The sequence below is a fragment of the Lynx rufus genome, unplaced genomic scaffold (assembly GCF_022079265.1).
Source record: "Lynx rufus isolate CCGP_SWC_20201006 ecotype Redwood Valley unplaced genomic scaffold, mLynRuf1.p SCAF_7, whole genome shotgun sequence".
NCBI lineage: Eukaryota > Metazoa > Chordata > Mammalia > Carnivora > Felidae > Lynx > Lynx rufus.
The window spans coordinates 82513956-82539069 of NW_025814889.1; the positions used below are offsets into that span (position 1 = coordinate 82513956).

General features: G+C 45.3%; 2 protein-coding genes across 4 annotated transcripts; both read left to right on the top strand.

Annotated features, from left to right (window-relative positions):
* The first annotated feature begins 5433 nt into the window (after nucleotides 1-5433).
* Nucleotides 5434-12666, top strand: RAB5B (RAB5B, member RAS oncogene family). Its single transcript, XM_047065568.1, has 6 exons — nucleotides 5434-6146; nucleotides 7005-7267; nucleotides 8341-8492; nucleotides 8883-9005; nucleotides 9555-9648; nucleotides 9985-12666. The coding sequence occupies exons 2-6, from the start codon at nucleotides 7105-7107 to the stop codon at nucleotides 10098-10100; spliced, it is 648 nt and encodes a 215-aa protein (XP_046921524.1). The 5' UTR covers nucleotides 5434-6146; nucleotides 7005-7104; the 3' UTR covers nucleotides 10101-12666.
* Nucleotides 12667-12723: 57 nt separating this feature from the next.
* On the top strand, nucleotides 12724-18876 carry SUOX (sulfite oxidase). 3 transcript variants are annotated; one of them, XM_047066814.1, is made up of 4 exons: nucleotides 12724-14752; nucleotides 16217-16273; nucleotides 16544-16721; nucleotides 16959-18876. In XM_047066814.1, the coding sequence occupies exons 2-4, from the start codon at nucleotides 16227-16229 to the stop codon at nucleotides 18366-18368; spliced, it is 1635 nt and encodes a 544-aa protein (XP_046922770.1). In that variant the 5' UTR covers nucleotides 12724-14752; nucleotides 16217-16226; the 3' UTR covers nucleotides 18369-18876. The 3 variants fall into 3 exon arrangements, with proteins under 3 accessions (XP_046922770.1, XP_046922769.1, XP_046922767.1); XM_047066813.1 differs by having other exon boundaries at nucleotides 16217-16721; XM_047066811.1 differs by lacking the exon at nucleotides 12724-14752 and having other exon boundaries at nucleotides 14785-16721.
* The last annotated feature ends 6238 nt before the right edge of the window (nucleotides 18877-25114 follow it).

The window sequence follows — 25114 nt, forward strand, 5'->3', positions numbered from 1 at the left end:
TAGGCCATCTGAGCATAGTAACGGGTGACAGGAAAAGCAGTTAGCCCATGTGAGTTGCAACAGTACTTTGTGGGCTGGGTCTCAAGGGGGCCCTCCATCCAAGGGAGATCACAAAGAGGCCAGGGAGAGAATTGGTATTCTGAGGACTATTAAAAACATTCCCAAATGGAACTGAGTAAGAAGCTATCCAGGTGGCACAAAAAGGGGAAGAATAGATGAAGGAGGAAAGCAGGACTGCTTTAGCCTTAATTAATTTAGAGAGCATTTAATGAACACCTACTAGGGACCAGGCATTGTGCTGGAAAGTCAAGATGACATAAAAAAAAATAGTAACACTTTTTTTTGAGAGGTTGATAGTTCAGCAGAACAAACACACACAATGAACTCATATAATGTAATAAATGCTGTGATAGAAATACCGTCGTAATTCTAGGGGACCCCAGAGGAAACTGATGAATTCTGCTGGGTGAGAAGGTGTCTCACAGAGAAGGTGACATTTAAGCTTGGCCTTAAAAGATAAATTACGAGTTTACTGGTCTCACAAAGTGGGGAAGGACATTCCAAATCTTTCCTAGGTCAATAGAGTTTGTACTACCATACTGATAAGAGATAAGTATGCTTTTTACCTCTTAGGGAAATGGAAGGGAGAGTGGGGGGAAGTGGAAGGACTCTCTCATTTAAGACAGTGACTCATTAATTAACATTGGTCAACACAATGAAAGAGCCAAGTAGTAGAACTCTCAGTTCAAGATTTTAGTAATTTGGGGTCTAAAAGAAGTTGAGAGTTGAAGGTATTCACTGGCTTTTGTCCTATCTTCCCTAATCATTAAATCTCTTACATTAGTCCCCAGCACACAGACCCTTGTAAAAGTTACCACTCTTTCCCTATCATTTATTCCATTAAATTATTTCCATTTCAGCCTTCCTGGCAGGGTTGGTCAAGACCTTCTAGAGAGGCATGGTAATGAGTGAATTATTCTGTTAGAAGAATATAGAATTGGATTCTAGTTCTCAGGGAAGTCCTGGGTCTGTCTACCTGGTTTTAGTCCCAAAGGAAGTACTTATCTAAACTGAATAGAGGCAGAAACTATCCAATCTAAGCTCTTGATCCAGTCCTGGTGCCCTCTTCAGGGTTCAATTCAGAGTTAGCATCTCCTGCTTCCTTAAGAGGTATAGTGGTATACTACTAGCAAGAGTACATGACTTGGAGTACTTACCAAAAGGAGATTTAGCTGTCTGTATGATAACACCTGGCAAGTTAATATTATTTGTGATAGCTGTCTGTATGGTAACACCTGGCAAGTTGATTAATATTATGTGCCTCAGTTACCTTACCTGTAAAATACAGAGACTGGACTAGACCTCTAGACTGCCTCTTATCTGGCAAACTGACCTTATGGGACTGACATTTGAGTGTGGGCTAGACTCCAGTGGCAATGTATCTGGAAGTTAGTCTCTGTTAATAGGTGATAGTCTTCTAGAGGCTTCATAATGTGTTTGGCTCAGACACTCAAAGATACCAAGCGGAAGGGGGGCTGAAGAATAGAGTCTTGCTCTGCTGGAACCAGCAAACTGAGAAACCTTTCCTATGCATACTTTTCCTGAGCGTTTAGGGGAGCTACCCAAACTAATGAACTGACCCCTTCATCCTCCACCTTCCCCTCCCCAATGGGCTGATGCCATGGTCAAACCTCAGTCCTCCCTAGTTAATGGTCATTTGATAAACCATTTTTGTGGAGCTGCACTTCTAAGGGAAGTTAAATCTGATTTTTTCTCTCCCAGTCTGAAAGGGTTGAAGGGAAGAATAACTTCCTTGTCCTCCCTTTTTTTGCCTCAGGTTTGAAGGTAATCATCACACCACTTGGCTGGGTGGCAGTGGTTTATGTTTTGTCTTTGAACGGATCATTTGCCTACTGTCAACTCTTAGGAAAAAAAAGTCACCACTAGGAATCATTTGAATCTTATGTATATTATTTCACATCTGTACCCCTGATCTTTTGAGAATCTAGCTATTGCATAAAAAACATAATAGCCTTATATACATGCTGGGGTTGAAGATCAAGGCACAGTGATGGGCAGCCCATCAATTACTGTGAACAGGGAAGGTAAGACATATTATTGAGGTGACACATCGGGTAGAAGGTATTTTTTTCTAACCCACTAGTTTCTAATCTGTGACAATCCAAGGTTGCTTAGTAGCAAGAAAGTTTGCTGATTTGTCTGTGGGGGTAACAAGGGTTTTGCAACCTGAATGTGCTTGTGACTGTTTCCTATCTCCACATTTCCCCTACTCCCTACTACTATTTTCCCAGGCCTAGAGCCATGTGCCTATGAAAATTCAGTCCATTCTAACTCCCATGTTTTCTCTTTGTAAAGTAGTAATTGAGGCTTAGTGTTCTGCCCCTTAGATCACATGCTTTGAAATAGTTGAAAATGTAAGCAAATAATTGGGGCACCTGGCTGGCTCAGCGGGTAGAGCATGCAACTCTTGATCTTGGGATCATGAGTTCAACCCATCTTGGATGTAGAGCTTATTTTAAGAAAGAAAGGAAGGAAGGAAGGAAAAGGAAAGAAAGAAAAGGTGAGCAAATAAGTCAAAGAATCTAGTAACTTTTCCTGTTGTGTCTTAAAGAATATAGCATATGTATGTCACCTAAAGGAAACTTGATCAGCTTATCATCTGTTTTTTCCTATTGTGTCATCTGTTTTCTGTTCTAAAGTGTAGAGTTATGATGGCCTATCTTTTCTTATGAAACAGTGTATATGAAGTGCCACATAAATATGTTTTTAAAAATCATTTCTCACAGATTCTGAGAAACTCTAAGGGAAAGAAATTTCTTTTTTTTAATGTTTATTCTTTTTTTTTTTTTTTTTAATGTTTATTCTTGAGAGAGAGAGAGAGAGAGACAGAGCGCAAGCAGGGGAGGGTCAGAGAGAGAGGGAGACACAGAATCTGAAGCAGGCTCCAGGCTCTGAGCTGTCAGCACAGAGCCTTGACACAGGGCTTGAACCCATGAACCATGAGATCATGACCTGAGCCGAAATTGGATGCTTAACTGACTAAGCCACCCAGGCACCCCAGGAATTTCTTAAATGTACCCAGAACTTTGGAAGTGAATTCAAATTTCACTCTTTACTACTTTTTCCAACCCCCTCCCTCCCCAAAGATCCTTATAGATAAGGAAGCCAGGGCTCAGAAAGGCAAAGGGAGTAGCGTAAGATCACAGTAGATTTTAACTGGCAAAGCAGAGTGTAAAACCCAACCTTGCTTGATTCCAAAGCCGTTACCAGCACTACACGGGACTGCCCCTGTCTAATTTGACTCCCCATTTTCATAATTGTGTCATAACTTCAGTAGCAGGGTTGAAGAATCCTCTGACCCCTGGAGAGCTATAGTCAGCCCTCATCTTAATTTCATCTAGAAGTTTTATAACAGTAACCATAACCTATAGGCTGGCGAGAGACTAGACTTCTCCCATCCTTATTAACCCCTCCTTCCTTGTCAGGCCTCTCCAGAGCAGTTTTTTAAACTTTTTTTTTTTAATCATGACTCCTAATAAAACAAAACATTTTACATCATAATTCAATGTGTGTACATAAAGTGAAACATTTTCACAAAATGATTCTTATTTGCAACATACTTGTTATTTTTTCTTTAAAAAAAAAAATTTTTTTTAACATTTATTTATTTATTTTGAGAGAGAGAGGAGAAAGAGAATCCCAAGCAGCCTCCACACTGTTAGCACAGAGTCTGACATGGATGGGGCTTAAACATTTGAACCACGAAGTCACGACCTGAGGCAAAATCAAGAGTCAGATGCTCAACCAACTGAACCACCCAGGCACTCCCCCCCCCTTTTTTTTTTAATATACTGATCATGATCCACAAGTGATTTCAAGGTCATTATTGGTTTACAACCCCCAGTTTGAAAAAGAGCTAAAGCATTGTGACTAGTGGCTAAGAACCTAATTAATACCGATTCTTGCAGTACTGGATCCCAGAATTTAGGATTTTGTGGACCAATTAATTTAAATTTGAGGGTTTTTGTTTTCCCACATACTGGTATCTAGAAGTCTTACTATTGCCAATCAACACCATTATATTTTTAAAGCATTAAAACAGTTATTTAGAAAGCTTTTAAAAAAATGCTTCCTAAAAATATAATTAAAAAATATATATTTCTTCTTAAAAAAAAAAAAGAATTTGGTAGAATGAAAAACTCTTAAGTCCTTCACATAACACCCTCCTCAATCCTACTCTCCTCAGAGAGAGGTAACAAAATTGTTAACAAATTTGTATGTATTCTTCCAAAATGTTTTATATGCAGAATTTTGTTTTACATATGTAGGATCCAACCATGTGTTTTGTACTACAACTTTTTAACAATAGGTGTTAGAGGTTTTTCTATATAATACATATTTACCTTTGAGAGGAAATTGATAACGAAGAAAGTAAGAAGTTAGAAGTCTTGTTACAGAGAATATTCTTTTAAATTGAATAAATTTAGCTTTATGAAAAACTTGCTATATCGTCTTTATTTTTACCATTTCCTCATGAACCACTGAAAACACCACAAAATAGCCTGTGTGTATCTGGATTCGTAGGACTCACTGGCCTGGGGAATATAAAATACCCAGTAGAATCAGAGTAATTTCTTACATTCCTCTGTCTTAATCTAGTCTACTTTGGGACTTTTTGGAGTTCTCATTGATCTTTTCTGTAAATCAGGGCCACTAAATAATACTTACCTTTTTTTCCTCAAGTTTATTTATTTTGAGAGAGAGAGTGCGAACAGAAGAGGGGCAGAAAGCCGGGGGGGGGGGGGGTCGATTTCATGACTGAGATCACGACCTGAGCCAAAACCAGGAGTTGGATGCTTAACCGACAGAGCTGCCCAGACTCCCCAACACTACTTATTTTTTAGCACTATGCTAAATATATCTTTTCCTTAACCTTTATTGCTACTCTGTGAGTTAGGTGTTTTTTCCATTTTATAAAGGTGGAAGGAAGGGCTCAGAGAAATTTCTTGATGTCGTTAATAATGAGGAGTGCCTGGATGGCTCAGTCGGTTAAGCATCCAACTCTTGATTTCAGCTCAGGTCATTATCTCGGGGTCCAGAGATAGAATGTCAAGCTTTTGTTCCACACTGGGTGTGAAGCCTGCTTGAGATTCTTTCTCCTCTCTCCCTCCCCAGCTCACACATGCACACTCAAAAAAAATGATTAGTGGTTTAATATTCATGAAGGACTTTTTGCCGCATATTTATTTTTAAGTTTATTCATTTTGAGAGAGAACGTGTGCATGCTGGGGAGGGGCAGAGAAAGAGGGAGAAAGAATCCCAAGCAGGATCCACACTGAGCATGGAGCCCAAGGCAGGGCTCAATCTCACGACCATGAGATGATGACCTGAGCTGAAATCAAAGAGTCAGAAGTTTAACCAACTGAGCCACCCAGATGCCCCTGTCAATACTTATTTGTGTTATCTCAGTCCTCACAACAGCTTTATGCAGCCCATAAACTATTATCCCATTTTACAGATGAAAGAAATGCACAGATGGATTTAGTAATCTGCCCAAAGCTTCACAGGTAGTAAGCAAAACTGTAAAATAAACCCAGTGAATTAGATTTCGTAGTCTTTGTTCCTCTGCACTGCCTCCTGTATAATTTTTCTCTTTACTATCTTTATTCTATCTTTAGTAGAATTATAGATTGTTAACGCTGATTTGACTCCAAAGCATCTTGCTATAGTGACAAAATAATGTTTCCCCACGTGCCATAAAGTATGTTTATGGAGTTATTAGAATCAGCCTTGGAGAACAGAAAGATTAATTTGAACAAAGTACAACCAAAGTAATGCTTAGGTTTTGGACAGAAGTTTTGCATATTCTAATCATGCTAACACCTTTGAATCTTATAGTTCCTTTCCCCTCAGAATCAGAATGATGAAGTATATTCAGGTTTGGATGATTAGACTCTCAGAAGTCTCCACTTCTGTCTCTGTCTCCTCTTCTACCACCAGCTTTCCAAGCTCCTTGGGAGGTTAAAAAAAAAAAAAAAGGTGGTTCAGTTTCTTTTCATCAAATGTTTATCGCTTGAAAACTTATCCCTGCATCATCTTCTGGAGACTCCTGCTTGTGTCAAAAGGTACACCTTTCTCTGCTTCAAATTTGGAGGGCTACAGCTGTTAGGCCCATTTAGTGTGGAGAGTAATCTAATCCCTAGGCACCAGGAAGACAGCTGCAAGTTGAGAGGTTAAGCCTACTGATTCTTAGACATGGTAGATTCTCAGACTCAGAGAGGTGGCAGAAGCAAAAAGAAAGAGTTGATGCTGAATGCAGTTTGTTAGTTGTCTATGGTCTATTTCTCTACTCACCTTTGACCAGAAATGATAAAGGACAGATTTTTCTGGCAAATGGACCCTGGTTAGAGTTTCAGAAACATCAAGAAGACTGGTTGTGTATGAAGGATATGGACCCAGAAGCTACCCCTCTGCTCCTAGGGAGGGGTGACTCATCCCACACCCCTAGAGTGCATCTCTCATTTTGAAAGCTAGAAAAAAGATGGGGGTGAGGGGAAGGACAGCACCAGGGATACCAAGGAGATACTGGGGGTCTACGGTACTTGTGGGTAGATTTGGGTGTTCTTCGGGCCAACTAAAAATTGATCAATTTGCTATTTGAAGATCTGGTGGAAAAGTAATGGGAGATAAACTTATTTCATACCATTTTCAGTCTCTCCATTTCAGCTCCCTTAGCAGTTGGAGATTATGTAGTAGGGCAGACTCCACTTCCGATGCAGTTTTTATTTTATTGTTCCGCATTCTTACCACTGAGTGTCAGCTACCTGGGACCCTCTCCGTGGGGTTGATGGGGTTAATGGGGTTGATTTTAATTATTAAGTCCTCATAGGAGCAAAGAAATTAGGAGATTTATCTTTTCTCTAAAACTGATTGCAGCAGCAATGGCCCGGTGTTTAATTTTACCCACTTTTTTTTTCTTGCAGGACTGTTGAAGCCTGAAGTCCCCTCCCCTTCCCCCTTCCCCCTTTGCCGCTTTGTGGCATCCCCCCTCCCTCCACCCTTTCCCATTCGGATAATCTAGCCATGACTAGCAGAAGCACAGCCAGGCCCAATGGGCAGCCGCAGGCCAGCAAAATATGCCAGTTCAAATTGGTCCTGCTGGGTGAATCTGCAGTGGGGAAGTCTAGTCTGGTATTACGTTTTGTCAAAGGGCAGTTTCATGAGTACCAGGAGAGCACCATTGGAGGTGAGTACCTCAGGGAAAGAGGAGGTTCAGTGTGTAGTGAGGCTTTTTGAAGGGAGATCTAGAGACCTGATTGTGGAGCTGGCCTTTTTAGCTCTCTGGAACAGAAATCCTTTATAAAACAGAAGAAAAAAAATTGTCATAATGCCAAAAAATAGATATGTTTGTCCTCTTGCTTCCTAGAAGAAAATTAGAAAGGTTGACCTTTGCACACCAAGAAAATCACTAATTTTTTTTTAATCTGTTTGTCTTCTTCCTCTCACTTTCCTCTTAATCCAATTGAAGTTTAGTTGAGTGTCATCTTGAGCAGGGTTGGCTTAAAGCAGTGATTCATAATCAAAAGTGTACATCAGAATCACCTGGGGAACATTTTTATCCTGTCATGCTTGGGCCCTGCCCTAGATGTACTGATCAGTATGGGAAGTAGGGTGAATTTGGTGGAGGTGTAGACATGTATGTTTGGAAAAGCTCTGTAGAAGAGGCTGGAACTAAATATAAAAGATAAAAGACATCTGCCTTTCCCACCTTTGCTACCTTCTCCCTTCTACTACTCCCTAGGGCGGTAATTCAGTAAAAGATCTTTTATGAGAACTCCCATGTTACACCTTCCCTACTTTTACTAGTAACCTTGGAAATGCAGTGTTCTTGGACCAGCAGAAGATTATATTAAAAAGTAACAGCCAAATTTATTGCTAATAGTGGGATCTGTCATCAGTCTTTAAAATCTTCTAATTAATTATTGATGTGACCTTTGAAACTTATTTTCTGTCACTATCCCTTATTCCTCTATTTTGGTTAGAAGAGAGATAAGTGTCAGCTCCTCTCTCTAACATTCATAGCTTATGTGCCCCCACTACTTAGAGGAACTTCTGGCAGGAAGGACTTAGCCAAGGGCAGTCTTAATCCTGGTTCTAAGACCTATACATAAGGAGAGGAACTCTAAACCTTTTTCTTAGCTGAATGACCTGGTTGGTAACTGGTCTTAGACTGAGAATGGAGATATTATGAAGGGGGCTGGGATTTTCCCATTGATCCTCCTACTTACAACTTCTTCCCCTCCATTCTCTCATCCACAGCGGCCTTCCTCACCCAGTCTGTTTGTCTAGATGACACAACAGTCAAGTTTGAGATTTGGGACACAGCTGGGCAGGAGCGATACCATAGCTTGGCCCCCATGTACTACAGAGGTGCCCAAGCTGCCATTGTGGTTTATGACATTACTAATCAGGTAAGTGGGCTGTGAAGTTTCTTGCTTTTATTAATAGGAATTAAATTAGGTGGGGAAGAAAAAACAAGTTCTTGAAATGGCAAAATAAAATAAGAGTATAAATTCTACTCCCAAGTGCTGGTAAGACAGAGGTAATGACAAAGTGGTTTCAGTGAGGGAAGGTTGCCTAGAAGAGGTGAGTTTTGAGACAGGGTTTTGAAGGTGATGGGTCTGGGGCACCTGGCTGGCTCAGTCGGTGGAGCATGTGACTCTTGATCTTGAGCTTGTGGGTTCAAGCCCCACGTTGGGTGTAGAAATTACTTAATAAAATCTTAAGTTAAAAAAAAAGAAGGTGATGGGCCTAGATTGGCAGTCATTCTAGCCTACCTTCTCTTCCTCATGTTTTCCTAGGAAACCTTCGCCCGGGCGAAGACATGGGTAAAGGAACTACAGCGACAGGCCAGTCCTAGCATCGTTATTGCCCTGGCGGGGAACAAAGCTGACCTGGCCAATAAGCGCATGGTGGAGTATGAAGTAAGTTGGCCCATAGAATCCCTCTGTAACACACTCCCTCTGTACTTAGGATCTTTAGTCCCCAAACCTGCCCTCTCTGAAAACCTCATCTGAGGACATTTATCATCTCCATTCCCCAGTTCCACACCAGGCTAAATACAACAATACTGTGACCCTAATGACAGCCAGGAGATTTTAGAGGAGTCAGAAAAAAACTTCAGAGCAGAGGGGTAGGGGAGTACCAGCTATAGGGATATCAATGTGAAAACAGGAAAGAGGGAGCAGGTGAATTTGAGGTAAGGGACTATTCAAGTGTCACAACCTAAAAGCCCCCAACCAATTTACCTTCTCCCTCATTATCAAGATTCCTGATATCTGCTTGTTGGATTAAATGGTCTAGACGATGAGTTATCCTTGAGGAAGTCGTCACCAAAATATGAGTCCAGAGCCAGCTGGCTCAGAGGGCAATTAAACCTAGGATACTACCTAGTTCTGGTGCTACATGGAAGTGGAAAGACAGTACTTGTTCCTGTCTTACATTCTGAGTACCAGTATACCCACCCCTTGCAGGAGGCCCAGGCGTATGCAGATGACAACAGCTTATTGTTTATGGAGACTTCAGCCAAGACAGCTATGAACGTGAACGATCTCTTCCTGGCAATAGGTAAGGTCAGAACAGCCTGGGGTCTTCCTGTCTTTTTGCCTTGCCTCTTGGCAAGATCACTAGCCCAAGTCGTAAAGACAGAGGGGAGTGTCTCCTGCTGTGAAAACTAGGTATGGAAATAACTTTCCATTATGACTTCCATCCTTTGGCTACAGCTTTAGCCCCCATCCCCCCACATCTTTAATGTAGTTTACAAAAGTGAACCTTCCCCTCTTCAAAACATTCTTTTAATCTCTCACATTTCCCCTTTCCCCATATCACTCCCCCACCCAATAGTCTTTTTGGAGAGATGAGTAAAATCTACCATACTTTTTTCCCTTCTCTTTTTATCTCTAGCTAAGAAGCTGCCAAAGAGTGAACCCCAGAATCTGGGGGGTGCAGCAGGCCGAAGCCGGGGTGTGGATCTCCATGAGCAGTCCCAGCAGAACAAGAGCCAGTGTTGTAGCAACTGAGGGGGTGGCTAGCAGCAAACAAGTATGGAGCTAGCACGAGAGCTAAGAAATAACCTCCATCCCCACCCCTCAGCACACAGCCCCTACGGTAACAGCACACTGAGCCCTGGCTCCCAAGGGCTGCCTCCTGACAGCTCCGTCATGGCACTTTTTAACGCTTCAGCAACCAACACCAGGCAGCTGTTGCCACTGGCCTCCTACCCCTACTCTGGGGCTTGGGGGTCAGATCCCCCAGGACTTACCTTCCAAAACAAACTTTCTTCACTTTGTATTATAGGTGCAAGACAGTGACCTACTTATCTTTCCTCTTCCTCCTCCTCCTCATTTTTCCAGAAAACATTTTTTTGTCTCCTGCCCCTTCCCCTTCTGCTTTTGGTCAATCCCTGTTCTTGATCCCCTTTTCCTCCTCTCCCCAGGATGGAGAAGGTGGTGAACCCAGGAACTGAGGAAGGAGGTTTCCAGTTCAGTCACATTAAAGGGCCCTGGGGGAGAGTAAGGCTCAGAGCGGGAGGGAGTAAGGAAACCTTTCCTTTTTGTTTTTATTTGGTTGGAGTTTCTCGTATTTGAAAACACTGCAGTCTCCATGAGTTGGCCTTGTGGAGGGTGTTTCTAGGTAGAGATGAGAACGGGAAGGCAAGCTCTCGGGTACCAGGTGGGAGTTGTGTTGTTAGCTAACTGGGCAGAGGTAGAGGAGGTGGAGATGCAGTGTCACCTGTGGCTCTGGAACTGTTCCAAGGCCTGATTTCCCCCTCACCCAGCCTCTTAGGTAGCTTCTCCCCCATAGTGGGGGAGACTCTGGACCCCAGAGTCCTCCAAAGAATCTTCACTGGTTGCCTGCATCTTTGGCTCTGCTGTGATCTAATTAGAGGAGGGACCAGTTTCTGAATCCCATCCTCTGATTTATACATATGCATTTTTTTCTCTGGCCTTTAGATGGCCTCAGCCCCAGCCACTATATTCCCCTGCAGTTTGCACTTTAATTGGTGGTAGTTCAGTTGGGATACTTGTTTTATGGGGGTTTTGATTTATTTACCTGCCCTCTCACCTTTTTAATTAAATGGAACCCAAGGTAGTATATATATGAGGTTTGGGGAGGGGCTGTAGAGAACAGGACCAGTGGCAGCTACTCAAGTCCAGTCTCCATTGCTTGCTTCCTCCAGCTCTGACTCTTAACCTATATTCTTGCCAACCTAGCTCTCAAGTATAGGTTTGCCTTTCCTGGGGAATTAACTGAGCAACTGGAGAGTGGTCTCGGGATAGCCTAGGCCATTGTATGGGAGTGAAGAGGGGTGTCAGGCAGGAGGGAGGAGTTTTCTATCCTTTCCTAGGGTTCACATTCAATTTGATCCAACCATTACTGTGTCTTTTCTACTTCCCTGTAAATAGGTATGATCTTTATTCCCATTGTACAGTCTGTTCTGTCCTCCACCTCCCATCAATCAGGCCCTGTTTCTTTTCTCCTTTGTTAGTATCTTCCATTTAGTCCCCTGATTCTTATCCTCATACTCACCCCCAGCCAGTGGTTTAATCCATGTACCACTAGAAGTTAATACCACAGGCCTACTTGTGGACCCCTCAAATCATAACACCTGTTCCTGTGGACAGGGAACAACTGCCACTGAAGGTCCATCACAGCTGTCTCATGTCACCAGAGGATGTTGGTCCCTTCTAAATCTCTAGCCACTCTTCTTGGCCTCTCTCATCCGGTGTTTTAGCATATCTTTGTGAAGCCATCAAGGCAAGAGAGAGCTCTAAACTCCTTCTTGTTCCAGCCCAGAATTTTGGGAAAATTGGGGGAAGTAAGATAGGAAAGGTCACAGTGACCTAGGATTGGAACCTTTCTACCCTTTGATTTGCAGACTGCCCTCTGTCCCAGAGCAGCTGAGAAATCCTTGAAGCTGAGATTCCGAAGGACCCAGCTTAGGTTCTTCCACTTAGGCCTCAATTCCCTTCCTTTTCCAGGGGCAGCCTTAGTTCCCGTGGCCCTGAAACACATATATTTTTCTCTTCCTTTCCCAGCACCCACTAGCTCCCCAAAGCACCCAGTGCATTCTTATAAGTGGAAGAACTAGGATCGCTCTCTTAAATTCCTTAGAAATGAAGGGTTTTTTTTGTTTGTTTTTTTTCTCTGTGCATCTTTCCCCCTGGAATGGGAGTGAAGTGGTTCATTGCCTTGGGGCTGGGAAACCATTTCTCCAGGCTTTTTCTCCCCTCCCCAGCCCCCTTAGGAACAGGATTGGCCTTAGCTTTTAGGCCTATCTGCTGCTTTTCCTTCTACTTCCTACCAGTCCTTCTACTTCCTACCAGTTCTGCTTTCCTTTGAGCTTTCTTGGGCTTGGGGATCTTAGTTTTTATTTCCCAGCTCTTCATTTTTTTTCTTCCCTTCTGATCAGTTGTTTTTTTTTTTTTAGGCGGGGGTGGGGGGGTGTCCTTTTTTTTTCTTCTAAGAAAGCATTTGCCTTTTTTCCCTTTTCTTCCTCTCCCAACATAACAATCGTGGTAACAGAATGCGACTGCTGATTTACCGATGTATTTAATGTAAGTAAAAAAGGAAAAAAAAAAAAAAGAAAAGTGTATTGGAGTGTTGCTTCTTTTTTTCTTTTTTCTTTCTTTTTTCTTTTTTTTCTCTTCTTCTTTTTTTTTTTTTTTTTTTTTTGCTATTTGATACTAGAAATTTGGAAGAAAGGGCATTCAGTGTTTTCGTGAATCAGAAATATACCCTCTCCTACGTCATCGTACTTCCTTATAAGTTCCCTTTAATCTTTCTTGAATAGTGAGATAGCCCAATTTGGAAAATATTCGCTTTATTGCTGTTTAATCACTCCTATTCCCAAGCCGCTAGAGAGCTCATCAAATCTGACGTAACTTATTTTTATAGACCTCTTAATACATATTGGGCAGGGTGGGGTAGGGGGTGTGGTCTGTGGACCTCTGGGCAAACAATTGATGAGACTGGAAGGAAAGGTATTTGTGAATCCTTTGAAGTATTCTGCAAAAGTTTATGCATTTCTCCAGGGAAAGTGTGCCTTGCTTGCCTTGCTAGTATCTTAGAGGGGTCCGTGACCTAAAGAAGGTTAAAGAAAGCACGAAATTTGTATTTTTAATTGATCATTTCCACCCCAACAGGAAAATTTCTCCTAGATCTGCTCTTGTTTGCTACTGTACTTGAAGCCCTTCAGTCCATCACGGTCTAAATGGAGGTGGGTGGGAGAGAATGACACAGAGAAAGATCAGGTATGGTTGCAGAAGTACAGGAAGAAGGACTGGTTCCAGACAGAGCTGGCATTACAATCCCATCTACCAACTTATCAGCTGTGGCCTTGACCTAGGTACTTAACTGCTCTCTGCCTCAGTTTCTTCTTCTGTAAAATGAAGAAAAGTTGAGGTTCAAAGGTCAATTGTGTAAAGTATGTGTGGAGCACACAAGATGACACTGTTATTATGGAGAAGTCTTATCCTGCAGCCTCAGACAGTCCCTAACTGATTTATCTGTATTCTTGGGCTGAGCCCAATTTTCAAGGCTGGTAGGATAGGTTGGGCATCAGACCTCTCCAATGATTTAATTGAACACGGTTGAGCTGGAATTTCCAAAACCCTCAGGGCCAAACTTACCTTTTCACTGCCGATTCCACTTTCCTTCTGTCTCTTAGTACTCCCCCCAGGGCTCAATGATTCTTGACAAAAGCTCTAGTTCACTTTAGGAGAGCAGAAAGGGAGAGGAAATGATCTTCCAAAATTAAAGATGAAGACCTTCACTTAGTAAGGTTGTAGTTCAACCTTTTGGCCTCTAGAGGGCAGTGTGGATACGTTCGCCTCAAGTTCACAGCCAGCCAATAACAAACAGTGTGTACTGCGCCAAAGGATGAAAGGATAATGGCAAACGTATTCTTAGTGCTCTCCACTGTGTGATTATGAGCGATTATAATCTTTATACTTGGGGGTATTAAAATATTGTTCTAGTTATGACAATGATTTTTTAATTGGCTTAACTAAAAAAAAGTAGGTATTTGTATTGTTCTATACTTTGGGAAGAAAATAGACATGTCCAAGGGAACTAGTCTTTGAACCACTATTTAAGCTTCGTTTCTGTATTTATTCTTGGATATAAGAGAATTGAGCGCTTGACCTTGTTTTCACTAAAAGGCAAACCGGGCTGTTTTAGTTGCAACACAGATGTTTGTCAAAAACAGGGTAGAGGTGGAGCTCACAGCCGGGAGAATGCCGGCTGGATTCCCAGGCCTTCTCAGTGAACGCACCTTGTGTCACAGCCGTAGGGGCAGGGCGGGGGCGTCTCAAAACCTCCCACCTCTCCGCCCAAGCTTTGGAGTCCTCGTCACCTTCCACTGCCCAGTTCTGGACAACAGTGAGAGTCCCATTCCTTGTCGAGCGGGGATTGGAAACAAAAAACAGCCAGTCTTAGCTCCGAGCCCTCGTGGCACCCCTCCTGCCTCCGCCTCCAGAAGGCGGGCACAGCAGCTTGCAGGCGCGCGGTCAGCCAATAGCTGGGGGATGAACAGAAAGGCGAGAGTGCTCCTTCACTCGGCCCCAACGTCACGATGCTGGCCCCGCCCCTTCGCCAGCAGTCTCTGGGAGCTGGGCGGGTAAGCCATCCACCCTGCCGACGCCGACGCCGGACGCCGAACCCGAACCCGGTAAGGGGGCTGGGGACTGGGAGTGGGAAGAGGAGGAGGAGGAGGAACGACTGGTAACCTGGGAGATGGCCAGGGCCTTGGGACCCGGGGGTGCTCCGAACCCCATGGGTTCGAACAAAAACCCAGTACCACCTCCACTCCCGCTGCTCCTCTTAGGAGCGCAGTGTGTTGCTACGAGACACTCTTGTACCAGCTGCTGGGCAATGGCATTGGACTGGGTGCTTGTGCTCTGGAGTTGGACATATCCTCCTACCTAAAGTGCCCCCCGGGGGGGTGAGGCGTCACCACCCGCAAAAGGGAGGTGGCGTCTGTTTTGGAGCAGAAGGCTGCTTCTCCCAAACCTGGGACACTGGGTTTACCAAGTTTACCCGCAAGTCAGTCCTACTTGGACCACTCCTGTCTGGTTCAAGTAGGCTGCTGGGACTGAGGGCAGGTGGGAGGGAGAGTGAGGATCCCATGGCCCAGGAGTAAAATGCAGACTGCTCCTGTTCCTATCTCCTTCACAGTTTCTCGGCCTGCCCCCCCTTTTAGCATTTCGCCAGCAATTGGGACTCTTCTTACTCTTCCTGGATTTGGCCTTCCTGGGGTCAGTGAGCTGCTCAATGCTGTGAGGAACAAACTGCTGCAGGGCAGAGAGGGGAAAAATTACTTCTTTAGCCCACTCCCTGACACCAAAGCCATTAACTTCTCCATTTGCTGAGTTCACGGGAATGGCATAGACAAGGTAGGGGTGAGAACCCTAGGTTGGAGTCCAGTTCCCAGCCAGGTTCAATTTTCTTTTTTCCTAAGGTCGGTAGAAGGAAAGGAAGGGACTGAAAGGCCTTCAAAAACCATGTTATTATGTGTTTGCTCCTCACAGCTGCTCTGCTAGGTAGATCTCATTTCATAGATGAGGACATAAGTTCTGAGAGAGTTGGTATTTTGCCCAGGAAATGGGGCTGGTTAATGGTAAGGCTCATTTCACAAACCCAAAACAGTTTGACTCCCCAGAATCTGAGCTGGTTCACCCTGTTAGGCTGCCACTGCCTTTTTCATGTTTTTGTCCCTAAGTTGGTCTGCCTCTCATTTGTCCTCTGCTGACTTTGGAAATAATAAACCAGCAAACTGGACAGTCGACATTTTGGCTTCTGACCTTTAGGCCCTTGGCCCTGAACATTGGTCTCTGTAGTGGATAGAGAATGGAGGATGGTGATTCTAGAAGCCCCCTACCCACTGCCCCATTCCCTTCCATCCTGTCAGCACAGTCTCTTTGAAGTCCTTTATGTTTTCTCTAAGGACCCATTTGGACCTCCCCCCACACATAGTCCCTTCCTTTGGCCTCATTACCACAGAAAAAGTCTCTTCATTTGCCCAGAGAGCACCTTGCTGACCTCTGTGTCTTCTTTCCACTCATTTCCTCAAGTTTCACTAATAGCATCCCCTCCCAGAACTCCTTATCTTGATCCTGGAATCTTTTTCCCACAGGTCTGTCACAATGCTGCTGCACAGGGCTGTGATCCCCCATCTCCGACAGGCCTGCAGGTAGGCCATCGCATCCTAGAACTTGTGTCTCAGCCCATATTCCCCACCCCCAGTATCTTTATGACATTTATCTACCAGATAAGATAGTTGAAATACTGGATACTAAGGAGGAAAGGGAAAGCCATATCTCACCTGCTTGTTCCACTCAACCCTGGAGAAACTTAAGTCCCAACTGAAGGAACCAATGGCCAACCTGGTAAACCTCAGGCCTTCACTGTCCCTTTCCTATGATCAGGAGTGTGCTGCTAAGAGGACCTCTCTCTCTTCCAGACTCAAGTCAGCCCCCTCAAGGCTCTATATTCGGGCTTGCTCTACAGATGATTCACTTCAGCCCCAGTGCCCCAGCCTTGCCTTCTCTGGTGATAACTCCAGCACCAGGGGATGGAAAGTCATGGGGACTCTGCTAGGCCTGGGTGCAGTGTTGGCCTATCATGACCACCGGTGCAGGGTAAGTGGGGAAGAAAGGGACTTCACTGTCAGAACAAGGGGGCCCTAATAAGCTCCCCAGGCAACCCAGGCTATTACCACAGAGCCCATGGTGATACTGTCTTCATGCAGAGTAAAGATGAAATCTGCTACCTCTCTTTCACAGTGGCCATGACTTTATGGTTTGGGTCAGGATAAGCAAGAGTGATTCCTTCTTACTGTTTATGTTTCTTTTGCCTTACCCCTGCGTTGTCTGCAGGCTACTCAGGAGTCACCACACGTATACACAAGAGAGGAAGTGAGATCTCACAGCAGCCCTGAGACTAGGATCTGGGTGACTCTGGGCTGTGAGGTGTTTGATGTTACAGAATTTGTGGACTTACACCCTGGGGGGCCATCAAAGCTGATGCTAGCAGCAGGGGGTCCTCTAGAGCCCTTCTGGGCCCTCTATGCTGTTCATAACCAGCCCCATGTGCGTGAGATTCTGGCTCAGTACAAGATTGGGGAGCTGAGCCCTGAAGACAAGGTACCTTCCACCTTGAAGACCTCTGACCCCTACATTGATGATCCCGTACGTCACCCAGCCCTGAAGGTCAACAGCCAGCGCCCCTTTAATGCAGAGCCCCCCCCTGAACTGCTGACGGAAAACTATATCACACCTAACCCTATCTTCTTCACCCGGAACCATCTGCCTGTACCTAACCTGGACCCAGAAACCTATCGTCTGCATGTAGTAGGGCCACCTGGGGGTCAGTCACTGTGCCTATCCCTGGATGACTTGTACAAGTTCCCCAAACACGAGATCACTGTAACTCTGCAGTGTGCTGGCAACCGGCGCTCTGAAATGACTCAGTTCAAAGAAGTGAGAGGTCTGGAGTGGAATATCGGGGCCATTAGCACTGCACGCTGGGCTGGGGCACGCCTTTGTGATGTGTTAGCCAAGGCTGGTCACCAACTCTGTGAAACTGAGGCCCACGTCTGCTTTGAGGGACTGGATTCAGACCCCACAGGGACTGCCTATGGAGCATCCATCCCTCTGGCTCGGGCCATGGATCCTGAAGCTGAGGTCCTGCTGGCATACGAGATGAATGGGCAGCCTCTGCCTCGTGACCATGGCTTCCCTGTGCGAGTGGTTGTTCCTGGTGTGGTGGGTGCCCGCCATGTCAAATGGCTGGGCAAAGTGAGTGTAGAACCAGAGGAAAGTTACAGTCACTGGCAGCGGCGGGATTATAAAGGCTTCTCTCCATCTGTGGACTGGGACACAGTAGATTTTGACTCAGCTCCATCTATTCAGGAACTTCCTGTCCAGTCAGCCATCACAGAACCCAAGGATGGGGAGACAGTACAATCAGGGGAGGTGACTATCAAGGGCTATGCATGGAGTGGTGGTGGGAGGGCTGTGGTCAGGGTGGATGTGTCTCTGGATGGGGGCCTAACCTGGCACGTGGCAGAGCTGGATGGAGAGGAACAGCGTCCCAGAAAGGCCTGGGCCTGGCGACTATGGCAGCTGCAAGCCCCTGTGCCGGCTGGGAGAAAGGAATTGAACATTGTTTGTAAAGCTGTAGATGACAGCTACAATGTGCAACCAGACACCGTGGCCCCAATCTGGAACCTGCGAGGTGTGCTCAGCAATGCCTGGCACCGTGTCCATGTCCATGTCGCCCCATAAGAAGGTGAAATGGAATTACCTACTCCCCAGAATCATCATCTCAACCCCTTTCCACACACATCCTTTTGCCTTGTTACCACAGGAAAACCTTTCCTTCCACCTCCACTTCTTGGATCACAACCCTATACTATGCCTTACTAAACCACACACAGATATGCACATTGCACATTTCCACCCAGACACCAGCTCTCCTTTGACACTATGTTACATATCCCTATTATGCCAGAAGTTGAGAGCTGTTGAAGATGGAGGCTAGAAGTGGGGAAATTTCTGTAAACAAGCACTCTTCTCCTCCTACCCCACCTCCACTTCTAGTGTCTATCATCACTTTATTTTGCTTTTCCTCTTGGGAGTCTTCAGAGAATGTGTGTGGATATGTGTACAAAAAATGTATATGCAACTTTCTACTGACTTTCTGGTTGCCAGGGGTCGTGAGAGGTGCAATCCTGCCCCTTTATAGTTCCACTTTTCTAAACACATCAATAAAGTATCTGTTTAAGACACAACTCCGAAAAAAGAAAAGATTATTACTTTGGGGACTTCTTGAAGCTGGAGCGTGAGCATATTGCAGGAGGGAGGTGCACTGGTACTGGGATATGTAGTGAGATAATCCCAAACAAGGTGGGGGGGGGAGGGAAGTAGGGAAGTCAAAAAGTGGGGCTTCCTTCTCCGAGGTCCGCCAGTATCTGTAGCGTTGCTTAGGTGACTCACCTAAGAATACCCTCAAGAGAGATTTTTTTAAATGGCATTGTTAAGCTCCTCCCGCCCCTCCCCATTTCTAAACACTTGGCAGGAAAAGCAAAGAATTCTAAGAGGCTAAAATCAATATTGCCTTAGAGGCAGGGCAAAACTTGGCACTAGGGGCAGATATGCCACGGCAGGTGGGGGCATCCAAAGTGCGCCTAGCTTACAAATCAAACGCAGATGCAGGGGCAGTCATCGAGTTACCCTCCGCACGCGACCGCTCCTTTCCGACTTGAAGCTTTCGGCGCTCGGCTACTCTCCCCTAGCTCTTTTTCCTTTCCCCAGCAGTCTCCCTGGCTTGGGGGCGCTCGGTGTTCGGCCACGCCGCCTGTCGCCTGGTAGTGGGACCGGAAGTTGTTCGGGGGAGGGGGGACGGCTGTGGTGGGGGGGGTTGCTGGGGGGGGGCCGGTCCCTCCTCAGGTGAAGCCGCTGATGGAGATGGAGCCGCCGCCGCCGCTGAGTGCCCGGGTCCCGGGTCCGGCCCGATTGCCGCCGCCTCAGTGACCCCACTCCCCCCGCACTGGGCCGCCCGGGCCAGAGTGGGGGACCCCCGCCGCCCCGCCCCCCTCTTCCCCAACACCGTCCCCTCTCCCTCACCCCCCCAGCTTGCGCGCGCGCGGAGCTGCTTCAGGTGAGTGAGGGGCGGGGCTTGGGCGAAGCGCTGGGGGCGGGGCCTCGGTCGCCGGGGGCGGGGCCTGAGGGGCTTGGGCGTGAAGCAAGGGGAGACCCGGACTGGGGGCTGGCGGGAAGAGGGTGGCCGCCTGGGCTGTGGCCCGAGGGGAGGGAGCTGGCCCAGCTAGTGGGGGAGTTAGGCTCGAGGCTCCAAGGTTGAGGGGAAGGTAACGGAGAGCCAAAGGGTCCTAAAAAGTCGGGAGACGGGTCAAGACAGCCAGGAGCTGGGTGCGCGAGGCTCCTTGGTGGGGTACCGCTGGGGTAGAACAGAAGAGGGTGAGAAAGAGAAGCAGAGGGGGTACCTGGGCAAGAAAGCAAGAGGACTGGGGGGGGGCGGTTTGTCGAGAAGGTTAGAGAGAAGGACATAGGCCTCGGTGGGAAGATCTGGGAGGCAATGAGCAGAATGAGAGAAACAGTAGAGAAGAAACTTAGAGTGCAAGTGGAAAGTGCGGTCTAAGGTACCATGTAGGGTGAGACGTCTAGGGAACCTGAGAAGCAGGGCTGGGAAGGAAGAGATTCACTGCATATGAGTCCTAAGAAAGAAATGTAACAGAGGAAGCTGTGGGTCTGAGGACTCTAAGGAGAGACAGACTTTGGGAAGCAGTTGTAAACTGAAATAGGCCTCCGTGTACCTCTTCGCACAACCCATCCCCAGTTATTTTCTTCCCCTTTGTCTGCTAGAGTTGTAGATTCTCACTTTTGAAATTTTCATTTGACTTCTCTACTTTTTAATTTTTTCAAATTTTTAATGTTTATTTTATTTTTGAGAGAGAGAGGAAGACAGAGGATCTCAGTCAGGCTCTGTGCTGACAACAGAGAACCCAATGCAGGGCTCAAACTCATGAACCACAAGATCATGACCTGAGCCAAAGTCCCCTGCTTAACCAACTGAACCATCCAGGTGCCCCGCTTTTTGAATTTTTTTAATCGTGACTGGTCCTGTCATGAGGACCAGTTGGAGTCCTGTCATGAGTTGGGTTTTAATGGAACACAGATCTTTAGGTATAAGATGTTTAGGAAATAAAGTGCCCCATTTCTTTCTCCAGGGTCAAGAATTTACTAACTCTGCTTCCAGGAAGATTTGATGCATTACCAACTATATTGTGTCAAATTTTGCATACCTTCTTTCATTTCAGTCCTTTCTCTCATAAGCAAAACTGCCAACTGTTGTGACTCTTACAGATCCCCCACTGACATGTTTCATAGCCCCACCTGTTTCCCAGTCTACCCCGCCTGAACCCTTAAAGCATCAGTGGTGAGCTTAGAAAGTTTCTGACTCACTCACATATCAACGCTAGGCCTTCCATCATCAAGGCCAAGCAGAAGACCATTTGAGGCCAGGGCACCTGGGTGGCTCAGTTGGTTAATTGTCCCACTTGGGCTCAGGTCATGATCTCACAGTTTGTGGGGTTGACCCCCAAATCAGGCTCTGTGCTGACAGCTTGGAGCCTGCTTTGGATTCTCTGTCTCCCTCTCTCTCTCTCTCTCTCTCTCTCTCTCTCTGCTCTCCCCTGCTCATGCTCTCTCTCTCTCTCAAAAATAAATAAACATTTAAAAAATGTATAATAAAAAAAACATTGAGGCCTGCTGTTTCCCCTTACTGCTATTTGTTCACTTTATCTGTGTGAAGGTACATGTTGATATTCTTAGGAAGCATTAAAAACAGGTGTCTGACTACCTAATAATTCTGCCTAAGATAACTGTGATTCTGAGGACAAGACCAGGACAAGTCCAAATCAAACAATCGTTGAAATTGTAGCTTCTTGTTTGGTAAAAGTATCTCCTCATTGGTCTGTCAGTAGTTCAGTTAATATTGCTTTGTGGTGTAGGGAACTTCAGCCTTGCCTGAACACCCGAAAGCCAGAGAATCCAGACAGCTCCCTGGATCATGAGAATAGTCAGAAGAGTGGCTCATGAGATAAAAACAAAGTCTTAAAAGGAGAAAATTTAAAAAAATAAAATAAGAAAATAGTGTAGTCATTGGGAAGCAGGATAGATCTCACTGGAACTTCTAGGGTGGGTCCCAGGTGGTGGGAGCTGCCCTCAATTTGGCAGGGTCAGAATTATATCTTGCCCTAGTCAATAGATGCTGATGTCTCAAACACAGAATATAATGTCTTTGTTGCCCACTGAGTGCAGGTAGTTCAGTTGTAGCTTCTGGGCAATCCCCTTCCTCTTAGTAGGTTAAGGGCAAAGCATGTTTTGGGACTTGGCTCAGAAAGAAGTCCTGACTTTTTTCCAGTGAAAATGCAACTGAACATTTCTTCTTTATTTTCTCCTAGTTTAAATCTGCAGCTTGTACTTCCCAGTGTGGGAGGAACATTATCCCACCTTTTACCTCCTACTAACATCCACAAAGAAATTATTTTCTCCCAAACTGGCCATCTTTTTTCCTTCAACATACACACAAAATAACCAAGGAAAAATGAAGACAAATTTTTGTAGGGCAGGTATTTCTGGGCTCATTTTACTCTACAAGAACAAATAAGAATGTGGAGCTCTGTGGGTGTAGACAATGCTACAGGCAGAGGGACTCCCTTTCTTTGTTGGTGTCATGACCCTGCCTAAAGAAGGCTCTGAATTCCCAGCTGTTTGATTTGCCTCCTTCTCAGAAGAGTTGTAGATTCTGTATTGGAAACGGAGATAATTTCAAGGTTTATCTGACGAAAGCATGTAAGAAAGGATAGTGCTGATATGAATGGCCTGTCCCCTCCTACCCCACCAGTGGGAGTGGCATCAACCTTGTAGACTCTACTGGAATACATATGCTGGTGTAATCCTTGAGCCAAGGAGCTCTGTTTCTACCTTAAAGAGACCTAGTAAGGGCCTAGGTTGGCATTTCCCTCAGGCTCATAATCTCTAAAAAGAGACATGGGAGGGAGAGGATTATTTTTTCTTTCATCCATAAACCAGTGTTTCTAGTTTAAGGATTTAAGCCACAAGATGCAGACCCCCAAATTTTTCATTTCAACATCCGAGAAAGAAGGTAAGCATGGGTGGTCCCAAACCTTCCCACTGTGGCAAAATTTAACTTTGGGCTGTAGTAGAAAGACTGGTTACCAGACTGATAACCTGGGTTCTATTTGGTCTTAATTCTGTCACTAACCAGATAGGTGACTCAGCTTAGTTTCTTCTTCTGTTAAAAAACAAGAGATTGGAGATCATCTCTCAACTCAATTCTAGCTGCAAGATTCCCCAGGTCCTACAACATTCCTGCCCTAGGCCCTCCACAAGAAGAGAGGCTTACTTGTCAGGGCAAGATTCTTTGTTAGCAGAGGAGCCTGAAAATATCTGTCCCGCCCAAACAACAGTGAGCCCTTTTGATCAGCATGCATTAGAGACTACTGGTCAGGACTGCCACCAAAGGCAATTGTTCCCATCTCTTCCCCCTTTTTGCTACTCTATACCAGTCAGGATAGTTCACTGAACCTTCCACGTAATTTCAAACTTCACTTAAGCTAACTTTGTTAGGGGCATCTTTGGCTTCAAAACTAATTATTAAGAAACTCAAATCGAACACTGCTGGCCTACTTTTCTCACCTTTACCCAAACATACAGTTGAATAGCAGTGACTTTGTGGGGCCTTTCTATAAACACAGGGCTCAAATACTTCAGGGTGTACCACAAACCCAGAGAGTATCAGCTCATGTGCATCACCTAGTGATTTACCTGTTCAGTTTAGCCCCTCCATAGTTTCTTAAGTCTTAAAATGAGACATGGGAGGGGTATGATTGTTTCTCCTCCTATCTATAAACCTTAGCCTTCTCTCTCTTCTGCAGTCTACATGGGGAGGACAGGGAAGTGCAAAGAACAAGAGAAACTATTCATCCTTCTGAGATCTAAAAGGAGACAATGAGGTGATATTTTCCCACTCCCCAGACGTTGTGTTTCCAGCTCATACCCCTTCTTTTTTTAGAGACTGGTCATTCCTAGGATTACCTGGGAATTCATCCCCTCAGCACTGCTCCCCAAGCACTTGGATAATGAAGCTGAGCTGTCTTCGTCTGTCTTATATGTAGACAGAAGGTCATCATCTACAGCCTGGTGAAAAAAATGAGTCAGACCTTTCTGCTATAAAGACAGACACATGAGCTGAGAAAAGGTTGGTGGGTTTCCTTCAGAGAGTACTAGGTTGACCCAAAGATCATTTCAGAGCTGCAGATTGCTCAATGTCAAGGTCTGTTTCCTGGAAAGGGGCACGTAGTCAGGCTGCAGACAATGCCTTATTCCATCTCTTCCCTCAACCATTTACTTTTTTCCTGTCCCCAGTTATGCAAAGCCCCGATAGACCACAGAAGCAGCTATGTGACTCCAACATGTTTTTGTGTCGCTTTCATTCAGTTCATGGAGGTACAGACAGGAGAGGATGATGCTGTGGGTTTGGTTTACTTGCAGTACCTGAACTGCTCACTCCCAGGCAGGTGAAAAGTTCTGTCTTGCTAATAATCACCGGGCTACACTTCAGGTCCCAGGTCCTAAGAGAGACCAGAGAAAAGATTGCTACTCTCGGCTGCAGTTCCAGAACAATAACCAAAAGGATGGCACAAATCCTTGCCACTCTCTCCACCTCCACTTTCTTTCCCAACAATATCCTCCTCGCTACCTTTCTACACACTAGACCACATGGAGTATATTTTAAATTCCAATTTTGGAGTGTCACTGGATCAAACAGGATTCTTTGAAGGATTTGAAGAGCTTTAAATACTTGTGATATCCATCTTATTTCAGGCTTTCAGAGCTACCACATACAGAAAACTTGACTTTCTGACATTTTTGTCACCCAATAGTGAAAGCCGTGGGGATGTTTTTGTGGAGATGAGAAGCTGGGGGTGGTAGCTGATGCCTGACCTGCCCCTGGAAGTCAGACTTTGGATTGGTCATGACCTGGTGCTTGTCTGGAAGTGTGGTGGGAAATCTTCTGTCTAAAAGGAATGTCCATTCCTGCCCATTCCTGTTCAAATGTGATACTGTGTTGATGGGAGAAAGCCAGGGCCATGGAGGGCTCTTGTTATAGTGCCAAGTGGATTCAAAAGAACAGGGAAGAAAACCTTTGTCTCCGGAGGTTACAATGACCAACCTTTCCTCCCTCACAGAGACGCTTCCTTTTGAATTAGGAGACTAGCTATTTCTAGTTGCTTTGTATTCAGCTCACTGAACTGAATTTACAGTACATATGTGCCTACCTCCATCACTGAATGATGCCTATGTTGCTATAAAGCCGGTTTCTTTCCAAGATCTTTGAGCCAAACCTGTCTTGTGTAACTAACTTCTCTCTTTTTATGCCTCCTCCCCCTGCGGTATGTCTCCAATTGGCAGTGCCTAATTTGACC

Excerpts from the sequence above, each read along its gene's own strand:
- RAB5B (XM_047065568.1), top strand. The coding sequence starts at position 7,105 with ATGACTAGCAGAAGCACAGCCAGGCCCAATGGGCAGCCGCAGGCCAGC. Across the intron at positions 7,268-8,340 it reads CCAGGAGAGCACCATTGGAG|CGGCCTTCCTCACCCAGTCT; the intron begins GTGAGTACCTCA and ends TCTCATCCACAG. Across the intron at positions 8,493-8,882 it reads TTTATGACATTACTAATCAG|GAAACCTTCGCCCGGGCGAA; the intron begins GTAAGTGGGCTG and ends ATGTTTTCCTAG.
- SUOX (XM_047066813.1), top strand. The coding sequence starts at position 16,458 with ATGGCCAACCTGGTAAACCTCAGGCCTTCACTGTCCCTTTCCTATGAT. Across the intron at positions 16,722-16,958 it reads ATCATGACCACCGGTGCAGG|GCTACTCAGGAGTCACCACA; the intron begins GTAAGTGGGGAA and ends CGTTGTCTGCAG.